Here is a 12604-nt window from a genome sequence, read left to right as displayed (position 1 = left end):
AAAATTGTAATTTGTGCTGCTTCTGTTTTAAATATATTAATGAAAATGTAAAGGTCTAAGGTCAACCAGCCCCCCCACATTACCCAAATCAAACAAAATTGATGTTAAACGTTTGTGCTACATTTGTGCTGGTTTGTGCTTCAAAATTTTTCGTGTGTGCCGCTATCATTTTAAAAATATTAATAATATTTTATTATTAATATAATAAAATATTCCAGACCAAAAAGCACCAAAATGTGCACTGCTTTTTGGTCTGGTTACTACTAGGGCTGGGTATCGTCACTGATTTCTAGAATCGATTCAATTCCGATTCACAAGGTCCCGAATCGATTCGATCCACGATTCGATTTAATTCGATTTAATTCGATTCGATTCGATTTAAATCTGGGAAATTTTGACAGTCAGAAATATTATAATTCAAATCAGTACATTTACATATTTTTGTATCAATAAAAAGGAAGCTGACACACGCAAGACTTTATCAAAGGTGTGAGCATCACAGCAGATGCCTTTGTGTCAAAGTAGCTGAAGATAAAACACAGAAAAACATGAAGGTGATTTTCCTGGCCTGGGATTTTATAAAAAATATTCTGCAGTACATCAAAAACGAAAGAAAACCATTAATCAACATATGAACATTACCTCTGAAGTTACAGCGGTTTTATTAGAGACACGGTTAAGCGTTTTGCATTTTGAATAATTGTAAAAAGTTTAAATTTGTTCAGTATTGAACAGCAGAAATGAGGTTTTCTTTTCGGAAGAATGTAAAAGGGAAAAAAACAGCGGCTGACAGCGCTGTAAACTACGGTAGACTGGTGCGTAACAAGCAAGCGAATAATGAAGAAAGGGAAACTGTTCTTGAAGTACAGAGAGAGAGAGGGGGGGGAGGGAGAGAGAGAGAGAGAGCTGTGCATCGCGGTGGAAGCAAAACAGTAAAAGTCAGAGTGAATTCATGACGATTTTATGTGAATCGTTTGGATCTTCTTTTGCTGCTGGTTCGGTCAATATTGTTTGGAGAGAGATCAAACTAACAGCTTTAGAATCGGCGCAAAAAGGGCGTGAACACAAAGCGTGGACCCGCCGAAACATCAGGATCAGCGAGCTGTCGGCTTTCAGCCCCAACCGTGAGAAAGGCGACATCTAACTGATTCTGATCCGCGGGTCGCACTGTGTGTTTAAGTCTATGTGCAGAATCCGTGTACCTGCTCTCATTTACTGTCTTAACTGTTTGGTGGTTCTTGAAATTTTGTGAGATGTCACCAAAGATTCTGGCATTTCAAGCAAAATAAATTTATATTAAAAAAATCGATTCAGGATTTAAATGAATCGATTTTACGTTATCCAAGCCAGAATCGATTTTAATCGATGAATCGATTATAAAAACCCACCCCTAGTTACTACCGTTTATGTCTGGACCGGTGCTGGTACCCATCCCTAATTATATATGATGAAAACATCATTTTTATCACCCCTAAACCATAAAAGCCTGAAGGGGTATAGTCGTCACCCAACTTTGCGAACTTGATTAATTGAGAGGGAGCTGACGTAGGATTTTCAAATTGATACCATAGAATCTACTGGGTGGATGATGACCACTGATAACGACCGGTATTTTTTCCTTTTAATTCAAATACAATGGATTTTTTAAAAACCCTTTCATTTGCATTGTTAAATTATTAAGTATTACCTAGGAACTCAACTGAAAATCCAATATAGAGTAAGCTAAAAAACTCTGGTTGATTTAGTACAGTTGTGCTTCCTGAGCTCACCCAGAAGCTTTTAACAATCTAATTTGCATACTGACATTTTTAAAGGATGTTCAATTTAGACAGTTTGTCAATTCCAAACTCCACTTTAGTTTTTTTTTTGTTTGTTTGTTTAATGAACTCAACACTTTCATGGGGCTGCTTACAGTTTTTCTTTTGCCTATACCTCTTTAGTACATTCAAGCTTTCAGTTAACTTCAAAAAAGAGAGTGGAGTGTATTTTTGAAACCTTGGAGAAAGTTGATTGTCTGCCATGCCTCCAAAAAGGACTTGGAAGAAGTAATGGTTTCTTTTGTGTTTTACACGGACAACATCTCCTTCTGTCATGTCATGATGGTAGCAAAATTCACTGAAAGGCTGAAAATAGCATGCTGTCGAGCACCATTTTGCTATTACTGTCATTATGTGTGAACATGGGTGTGAAGTTAACTCAGCTCTGTACTAAATGGACCCTTGCACAGCTTGCTGCTGCCTTCATCTGGAAGGATCCTCCAAAGGCCATTACTCACCAACATGTTTTTTCAGCTTTTATTCTATTATACTAGAAAGAAGGAGAGTCATCTTACTCCTGTGATAATTCCTTTTGATAATTGTAACAGTCATTACAATGAAACAAATGAGGAACAAATAACAAAGCAAATATACACACTTAAAAAAAATGAAGTTATTTTACACTGTTTGTTTGTCCGGTCTGTTTATTATTAGAGGTTAATCTGCTATGGATGATCCACATCATCTTTGCCAAAAAGCAGAACATCAAAGGTGTAAATGGAAAAATGCTGGCATATTTATATCTGAAATCCTGGCACACAGAAGACTTTTACCATTTATAATATATATATATATATATATATATATATATATATATATATATATATATATATATAAGAAAGGAATGGAGAAATCTGTGTACAGGTCAGTTTTAATTTTTCTGATTTCAATTGGAATTGATTTTCATTCAAATGTTTCCTTTTTATCCTAAAGAAATAATCTTAAAGTTGACTCTTTAAGTTCTCCGACACATGATAAATGTGAAGCTAGATGTTAACCCATATCAACCTCGGAATTGTAGCTTGTTTCTGTGTAGTATGTGTTTGAGTCTGCGTCTGTGTGTTATTGCCTGGATAACTGGTGATTGCCCTAGTTTGTGTGTTATGCCAGACCTCCGGCCCTTGGCCTTGAGTTTACTTCTGGCCTTTAAAAAGCCACCAGCCTCTGGCACAGCGCTACTATGGGTTTCTGCCAGCTGGTGTACTCCTGGATGTTTGTTTGTGATGGTACCACGTTGTCATGTAATAGCTTTTCTGGTAATCAGCCTAATTACCTCTTGGCGTTGAGTTTACTCTTTTGTCATTGTCTTCTGTTGGCTTGCATGTTATCTCCCAAACATGACATTTTTAACACAAGAAACAAAATAAAAGTGGTTAATGGGTTGATTGTTTTATTTTAGAGTATAATTTATGACAGTGTGAAGATACTTGACATCTTCACACTGAATTGTGATCTGGATGTTTAGCGAATTGCTTTTTTGGATGACAGATTGCTGCATTGTTCTTTCAGTCCTTTTTAACAATCCGTGCCTGTGCTGTTTAATAATGCATCTGTGCTATATAAAAAAGAAATGATGGGAGTGATGAGTGAAGCGAGGAAAATTGGAAGTTTAAAAGGGACAAAATGAAGTAATTTCTCTCACCCAATTCTTCAGCTTAAAAGACGTCTTGCTGCATTGTGCAAGAGGCTGAAAGTACTATTGCGTGTATTATTGAACATCTCAGTCGGAATTACATCTGACTGTAATGATTTGGCCTTCGTTAGCCACGGCCAGACATCTTATATAACATCAAATAGAAGAGCAGACCTTGCTATCAGGCACACTGTATCAGGTATACTGTGATCCAGCACACACCTCCAATCATAGAGAGCCTCTGAAACGGGATATACAGTAGCATTGTTGGGGTGCAGAGGGCAGTGCCGAGGGTTTCTATCAGATAACCAGCTGCAATTGTGCCCGTTGGATTTTCCAAAGCTTTGGTTGCGTTGCTGACAGAGCAGCTTGAAAGGTTGCCTTGTAAAGGTCACAGCTTAGACCCGCTTGCATTCTTTTTCTGATCTCAGTCCTTTTATTCTTCTTCAGTATTCTTGACACAGCATGTAGATGGCATTGTTAAGCAAATCTACTGTTATGTGATTGTGCAGCCAGAAGATATTAGCAGGGACTACTGAAATACACACAGAGAGCAGAGTCGTCACACAGAGATTAATACATTTATTTCATATTCTGACGGGTACCTGTCCTTTAATAAATAAAGAGATGAATACCTGCATGACAATAAAAGGACTGCATTGTAGACCTAATGTGGCTGGCATTTCCTTTTTCTGCCAGTGGCTCAGTTGAAGTCAGCAGGGAGAGTCTTTAAACATATTAGCAGCTCTATTTTAGCAGACATTTCAACTGCACTTTTAATTTATCTGTCTCCTCTCTGGAGGGGAGAGGGAGGGGAAACTGAAGGACAAAGGAGGGGGGAACAACTAAGCTGTAGTGCCTCTTCACCTCACCGTACAATACCTTGTGCAATACTTTTTGTAAATAGTCAATGGTGCAATAGACCTCAATACTTGAAATGTGCAATTCACTTGTATTTTTATTTTTATTCCTATTTATTCTATTTATCCCCTTCGTATATTTTATTTATATTTGTCTCTGTATTTATATATGTATGTGTATGTGTGTGTGTGTGTGTGTGTGTGTGTGTGTATATATATATATATATATATAATATTCTGTAACTGTAACTTCTGTCGGTGCTGTGCTTCTTGTCATAGTGGGAAAGTTCTTTCAGGGTGACCACAATCTATCACAAATACATCTTTTCAAAGCATGCATTACGAACTGTTCACATAATTTCCTTAGGGATTAATAAAAGATTCTGATTCTGATTAAGGGATGTTACCTCATCAACACTGAAGCCAATTCACTCTAATTCAGACAGCATCTTAACATTTTTGGTGTCAGTTCTTTAGATTTCTCATCTGTGCTATCTTTGGTTATTGCGTCAGTTGTTGCTGCTTCATTGATGTATAAGGTTTTTGTTAATTAACCTTAAAATATCTCACAACATTTCATCAGGTTTTCCTTAATTTTACCTGCTAGCAATGCACTACACCAAAGCCTGAAAATAATTATACGATTAGTACAAGACAGGAAAAGGGTTTTGCTTCTAGTGTAGTGTTTTCAGATTTTGCTTTGTTATTTTCTTAGTGACCCTAACCATTATCTAGGTGTAATGAAATAGTGCTTAGAAAACTGGTTGATCTCTAGACTTCTGACTTTTGTTTCCCGTCTTGGCAGCATTTTCCATTTGGCACATGATAGGGAGAAGCAACCAGGGCTGGCTCGCTAGTGAAACCGCACCACATCCAGGCTTTGAATTATAGATCTACGGTGGGGGCTAGCTGTGCTATAGTCAGCAGGATGGCCAACCAAGTCAATCCTGCTGGTGTAATGACCCCAACAGCAAGTCTTGTGGATCATCAATCACATCAGCCAAGAAAAGCACCAGGCAGCACTGCTCCATCTCACCACACTGTTTATTGCAGGTGTATAGATAATGCCATCATGCTAATTGGGTTCATGTCGCCTCATAAGCAAGCTGTTGTCGGACTTTGGCTGATCCTTGAGATACTATAAATATTTTATAGCCTCTTTTTTTCTTAGCCACCGTGTATAAATTCACGCTCTGATCATTTTCTTTTTGCCAGCCTCCGAGGTCAAGTTAAAATGAGTCACGCGCTGCATCCAAATGAAAAGTGGCTGTAGCATGCGATGTCCATTGTGACACCATGATTAAAACTGCTAAAAATGACACCATGCTTGTAGAGGCTGTCAACCAGGAAATTGCTTTCCTTTTCACTTTGTGCTTTTCTCAGGCGCATCGGGCTTCTAGCCCACTTGTGTCAAAATTGATGTCTCCTTCAGAGGTGCCCATGAATAAGTCAGCAGCCAGTGAAAAGGGGCGATTGGTCCTGGTAGAAATAACAACAAGAGCCAATTTAGAACTGAGTGGAAAGTCTTGTTTTGACGTCAAACATCTAAAATTGTGTCTTTCCGGATCTTTGAAAGATCATGGTTTGACCACTACCCATAAGTTTAACCATTTTGGTAGAGGTTTAGAAATCACACACTGGCTGCTGCAATTGGTTGTTATCATCAGAGTGCTAAGCCATTAATGGACGTGATGGCAAATTGACTGTTACTATACTATCACAGTTTTGGCCTGTCCTTTACTTTGATCGTTAACAGCAAACACATAGGCCCTTATAATGATCTATGTGCTCGCTGTATTGTAGCAGTTGTGTTTGGAGAATGGTTGCTGTGCAGCTGTTCACTGACTCACAGCTTCGCCTCAAGTAAGCTCATGAGTTTGATTAACTATTTTAAGGCTCATTTTGCCATTTTAACAGTTTCATCAATTCATCTTAACATTTGCCAAATGTGCTCATGGTGGCAAAATGTGATTAATCGGTTCTTGTGGGGAAATAAATTACGTACCTTTTGTATAGGTGAATTTCTTTGTGCTCAAACATACTGTGTTTCATAAGTGCGTTAAAACTCTGTCTTTTTCATCTTATACACATCAACATGCTTCTTTCGCTTTGAGTGTTTGAGTACGTTTCCATGTAACTGTGAGCAAAAACCGGAAAGAGGGAGGATGTGTATAAAGCTAATGTCAAGAACACTACGTTTCTAAGCGTTTCTTAACCTGTTCTGTACGCTAGACGTCAGTGCTCAAGGGCTAATACTGACCTGTACCTAACCTCAGACACTTCTCAGAAGCCTCTTAATTAAATACAGAGAACAACCTACGGTAAAGGCCGTCTGTGTCGAGAACTTCTAAACCCAGGAAGGTTAGGCACACAGTGTACTGACACTAGAGCCAGCACCTTAAAGTCTTATCAGGAGACTTAAGAAAATTAATAGTATAGAATCTTTCCAAGCAGCAGATGCTGTGTGTGGATGTTCATGGGTGGAGCTGTGGGAAGGTAGCCTGTACTGTAACTCAAGAAACACAGATGACAGATGGGACTATATGTGTTATCAACACCCTTGGTCCCTAATGATTTCCCAAGCGCATACACAGAAACAGAACTGTGCATGAAAGCATGCATTTGATACTTGCTATTATGTAACAGCACTGCTGTGTGCTCATCAGCTTTTTCAAGCAACAAAATTACACAAGCATATATACAAGTTAATATATGCCTTGCATATATAAACAAGCTATGTCGCTTTTCAACATAAAACCAACTAACTTCAAAAAGGAAACATTTTACTCCATTATAGTTTTTGTTTACATTTGAACTGGTACTTTTTAGCCCCCACCTCCAAAAAGTCTTTCCAGGGGTGCAGAAAATGTGAAAACACTCGTTTTATGCATTTGTTGTGTACAAGAACAACAAAAACTATTTATAGCAAAGTGATCATTTCTGCTGCTTCTTTTAAAGATTGTTTTTCTCCTCAGTGTTGCCAAATGCTCACTCATAAAGGATCACTTTACTGTTGCAAATCTATGTTTAATGTTGTGCTCTTTTTCTTACAAGAATAAGTGTTTTCAGATGATGATAAATAAATAAAACTGAATTGAACTAAATTTTTTATTTTCCCTCACTCCCTTCTCTGTTGTGGCAGGTGTAGTTCAGATCATAGAAAGATGACTGAAAGAGGAATTGTGGTTGACAACATCTATCTAGAGTTAAAGTTACATTTTACCATGGTCACAATAGGTTAATGCCAGAAAGGGTCACTATTGTTTGCCTGACTGTCTATCCCGGGCCTTCCTGCCTACACCTCTTGTCACCGCTGGGACTAGCGGTTTCTCTTAAGAGGTGGGCAAAAACACTCCCTCACTTGGGTGTAACTACAACTGGCATGGCCTCTTTTGCTCCTGACCACTTTGATACATTTATTTTATTATTAGATGTTCAATTACACACTTTTTGTGTCTTTGCTGCTCTTTGCCAGAATAATTCTTCTGACTACACTCACATTGTCTGTGAAGGTCATCACATTGACTGAGACTAAGTGGCTTAAGAGCACCCAAGAGAAGTACTACGTTGTTCACAGTATCTTTTCTATGAAATGCGATCAGAGCTTGTACGTCATGGTATCTGGGTGCTACAGGAGACGGAGGAAGTTAGGGAAAGAGGAAGAATGGGCATCAGTTGTTGGACATGTTATCTTTGTGTCGAAAGGACATTGGGGCATTCACGTGTATGCCATAGAAAAAATACTAACTGAAAAAGTAACGATATAAATTCAAAGAACAAATAGTTGTATGCCTTCGATGTTTACTCTCTTTTTCTTAATACTTTACTCTTCTCTTTGTCCCCCCTCTTTTCTGATTGCAACCTGCGTACGCCTGCCATGCTCCCCGCCTTCATCTGTTGTTCCCAGTTTATTAAAAGTGGAACCCCCCCCACGCTCTCTTGAATTTCAATTGAGAGGCTTCAAAGTGAGCGGTTCAGTGGTTGGTGGGGTTGGAAGAGTGGGGGGGGGGGTCATCAAACATGCCGGGTGCTTCAGGCCTCAGAGGACTCTCAAGGCCCACTGCTGAAAGGAGCTGGTCAGCTGACAAACCCCTAGCCCCCCCATAGTCATATCTAAGATAAACTTAAGTGCTCTCTGTTTTTATTAATTTTTCTCCCAGGTCAGTTGCACGAGATTCAAACCTACAATACTGTGAGAAAACTAATTTTCCTTCAGCTGTGTACAATCACACCAAGTCAGTTGGAACCACTCTGAGCCCGAGATTTGTCATCCTTATTGTAATATATTTTTCCTGATGTCGTGATGTTCTGTTTCTGCATTGTTTCTGAAATATTCTTTTTCAGAGATGTGATTTACTAGTGATAATGGACTAGTTTTGTGAAACCGAACAATTAGAAGAATGTGACATTTCAGTGCTTATTCACATTCAGTGTAATATCTGCCACCGTGGCTGTCACATGTACAAAAGCATATTTTTAACACCAATGTTTCCAATTTTCTCCCTAAAAAAACTGAAGTTTGTCTCTTTACTGCATGACTGTCTTTGCCATGTGAGCTGCTTTTTGTTCTATGACCATGATTCAGACAGATGGCCTGAGTGGATTCCCATTTCCATAAATGCATATTCTACATACAAGCTGTGAAATGAGTGTAGAGGGGACTGTATTTGTCACAAGAAGTGGCTTTCATTTCCTGGAGGAAATAGCTTCCGCCGGCATTGTCATTTTTCACATGCAATTTCTTACCATTAACTTTAATAATATATAGGTGGAAGAAGTTATACTAACTAAAGTTTTTACTTTTAACATTTAGGCTCAAAGGTGCACAAAAGTGAAGTTGCACAATTGCTTTTTTTTGTACATCTTTAATTTGGATCTGAATATATTAAAATATCATCTGTGGTAAAACCGTAGTATGTTTGCCCCTGTGACCACATTAACAGATTATGGAGAATCCCCAGTAATTAGTGTGTGCGTATGTATGTGTATATGTCTATACACATATAATTTAGTGCTAATTACATGCACCTTTAATTCAAGAAAATACAGAAATGCTGTTACAAATTGGTGTAAGTTGATACTACTACACAGAACATTCCTCTTCACTGTCACAAACAGTCAATTCAGTCATTTAACACCAACAGCTGTTTTAGCAAATGTGGAAACTATAAAGGTTGGCGAGATGGTGAACTGGAACCTTTAAAATAGTCACAAAAGGTAATTGAATGCTAAAACCTACTAGAAGACATAAATGTAGTAAAATAAATCCAAATGGACACACTTGGAGCATGGTGTTTTATGATCATTAAGTAGGTACTGGAGCTCATCTCATTGGCCTGAAGGGGGACATCAAGCAAATGGCTATCTCGTTTTTCCAGATGTACAGCACAGTAAGGGGCTCAACAGAAACTTGCATCTGCAGTGATCTGCCACAAAGAGACATATCTTTATTTTGTGTTAGCTAGTCCTGGAAACTGAGCGGTCGTTTATATTTGTTTTCCTGCACTTATGAGATATTGTAATGATTAGTGAACAGTCATCCATCTAATCCCAGCAGAAATACGCTTCAGTAGCCTTTCAGCTGACCTTCTTGTCATTTATCTTTGCCACACTTTCAAGCTGGACCTAATGTCACTGAATAGAGAGCCCATTTGCTCATTAGCACATCTTTCCACTGTTATTAAAAGTAAACCATACTGTCTACACAACAAACACATTACTAAGTTCAATGGCCTCGCTGATGTCAATAGTGTTTAGCCCCTTGCCTGCAAAGGCCTGTCTTATTTTCCTGTATCTTAACCATTTTCTTCATCATTAGATGGTGGTTCTGATGGACCCCATGGAGGACCCAGACGACATCTTGCGTGCCAATCGCTCGAGGGAGAAGACTTACATGTTTGATGTAGCATTTGACTTCTCCGCTAGTCAGGTTTGTCAGGAGTTAAAGAAAAAACGAAAATAAATTTATGCAAATCTCGCACTGTATTCATATTGATGTGTAGCTGTTTATGTATGGCCTGAACCCTTTCTTCTCCCTATACAGGAGGAAGTGTACCGGGCAACAACAAAAGGCCTAATTGAGGGCCTTATATCAGGCTACAATGCCACTGTGTTTGCCTATGGACCCACAGGTTTGTTTTGTGCGAGTGTATGTGCATTGAACAAGAACCAAATATATTTCTTAGTACTCAGTCTCAGTGCTCATAGGTGTATCATACAGTAATTACATGTGCAACCCTCCTGACCTGTTGTCAGCCTGAGCCAGAGAGCTATTCAGCAAGCTCTTGGGAAAAGGTAGACATCTTATTAACACCTGTTTCACTTTTGATTTTAGCAAAGGCCTGATTAGAAAATGAGTCATGCTCTGCATCCCACATTTCCAGCGGGTAGTCACAGGCTGTCAAAGACTAGTAGAGAGCCATTGCTCCATCAAGTTTCCCACCTTTCTCTTGCTTTCATTTTTTGCCTTCTGCCTGGCCATTTCTCGCACACAAGCTCTACTCTTGGCCTCCTCTTGTGGAAAGTAAGCACAGAGGTTGTAGCCACTCATGTGTATGCATGTTGTTTCCTCCTTGAAACTACAAAGTTAACAGGTTAGGAGCAAATGATTGGCATTTATTTATACTTTAAAATGTTTTTTCACAAATTCACCTCTGTAGCTAATTTTGTCCGTCACTGGGTGCTCACTACATGGTTAAGACTGGGTCTATGAGAGGCATTATATTTTGTTTTCAGGTTGTGGAAAGACATACACCATGTTAGGGACTGACAAGGAGCCAGGCATCTATGTTCGAACTCTGAATGACCTGTTCCGTGCCATTGAGGAGACCAGTGATGACATGCTGTACAGTGTGTCCATGTCCTATCTGGAAGTAAGGATTTTCATTTTTAAAAGAATTTCTCTCTAGACCTGTATTCTTATCACGAACTCTCAAGTAATGACACATCTAATTGCTCTGCAGTGAGACCCTAAATGTTAGATCCATTACTCTGATTGCTCACTCAGTAATTACCACTAATTTCTTGAGGTATGAACATTAGATATCCATCGCTGGTTCTGTCTACTGTTCAAACGGGATTTTGTTTTTTGGTTTTGTCTCTTTTATTTGGGGGGGGGGGACTTCACACTGTTCTTGTAACATTTGATGTTGTTAATTAATGCCCGTAGTAGGCAGATACAGCTATCGCTTTACTTTTTTCTGGCATCCATGTCACATCTGAAGTGAGCTGGGCATCCTTATCTGCAGCCCAGTAGAGAGAGAGAGAGAGAGAGAATAAGATTGTTAGATACATTTTTATATTATGCAATGGAACTTATAATATATGCACATATATGCAGTATAGATATACAAAACATTTCAAATGAGGTGACCTCTGGAAGTGATACAAGCAGTCACCCATCAGCACCTGGACTAAGCAAGTTTCCAGATCCACCTGATGTAGGATTTTTAAGACTGATAGCAATATTTGAAGATTTAAAACTTCAATGTATGAGCTGATATTTTTTGTTTTTGTCAAACACATGAAACTTAAATGAATTTCCTGAACCTGTGATGTGCATAGAAATTTATGAATCCTTGCTAAGATAGTTTGTGAACTGCATTGTCATATTATCTTGTTTTTTTTGTTTTTTTTGTCACAACAGCTTGGGAATAACTTATTTAAGTTCTGGCCGACTCTCCTCAGATCAATTAATTGTTGTGTTTCTGGCGAAAGGTGTCGCCTACAGGGAAGTTTCAAAGTACCCTTTGCTCGACAAATTATACAGCGTGAACACTCAGGATTGAAGAGTGTTTTGACTTTTTAACATTTTCATTTATCTGTTGTTATAAAAGCTGATTCTGATATTTCAGTAAATGTAAACGTATCAGCCCCAGGGATATGAGTCCCACCATTATAATGGTCAAGCTCTATCTAACACCTCAGCTTGGTACCGCTCACCACTCCGATTTTCGTCAAGAGGAATCAGATCTGTGATAGTACTCTCATGGATATGCGAGGCTGCAGGAACAGCTTTGGACACTCATGTCAGCATCCAGCATGCCAGTAGCTCAGCCTTAGCCAATTTCAGTCAGTCACGGCATGGTGGCACTGATGACAGTGTTGTGTGTACACTGTTCTTTTGTGTTTGGAGAGCATTGGCTTGAAAATACAATAAACTGATTGATTCTGGACTGTACAAGAGAGTTCATTTGTGTTCAGTAAACACATCAATCCTGCCACTGACTGAAACCAGTTGATCACAACTGAAAACTACTGACAGAATATGTTTGTGTCACAACGGGACTGAACGG

General features: G+C 38.8%; 1 protein-coding gene across 2 annotated transcripts in view; it reads left to right on the top strand.

The window, feature by feature from the left end:
• Nucleotides 1-12604, top strand: part of kif19 (kinesin family member 19) — a 36408-nt gene that overhangs the window by 10442 nt on the left and 13362 nt on the right. For both annotated transcript variants that reach the window (XM_086304152.1, XM_086304151.1), the window contains exons 3-5: nucleotides 10129-10239; nucleotides 10354-10441; nucleotides 11046-11182. In XM_086304152.1, the coding sequence (XP_086160278.1) occupies nucleotides 10129-10239; nucleotides 10354-10441; nucleotides 11046-11182 (336 nt within the window). The remainder of the gene's footprint in view (nucleotides 1-10128; nucleotides 10240-10353; nucleotides 10442-11045; nucleotides 11183-12604) is intronic.

The sequence above is a fragment of the Aulonocara sp. 'chitande type north' Nkhata Bay genome, linkage group LG8 (assembly GCF_057382095.1).
Source record: "Aulonocara sp. 'chitande type north' Nkhata Bay isolate Kocher_YH1m ecotype deep benthic linkage group LG8, A_spYH_male_GT1.1, whole genome shotgun sequence".
Lineage (NCBI taxonomy): Eukaryota > Metazoa > Chordata > Actinopteri > Cichliformes > Cichlidae > Aulonocara > Aulonocara sp. 'chitande type north' Nkhata Bay.
The sequence above is the reverse complement of the archived record's forward strand: the minus strand, read 5'-3'. Positions and strand labels throughout refer to the sequence as shown.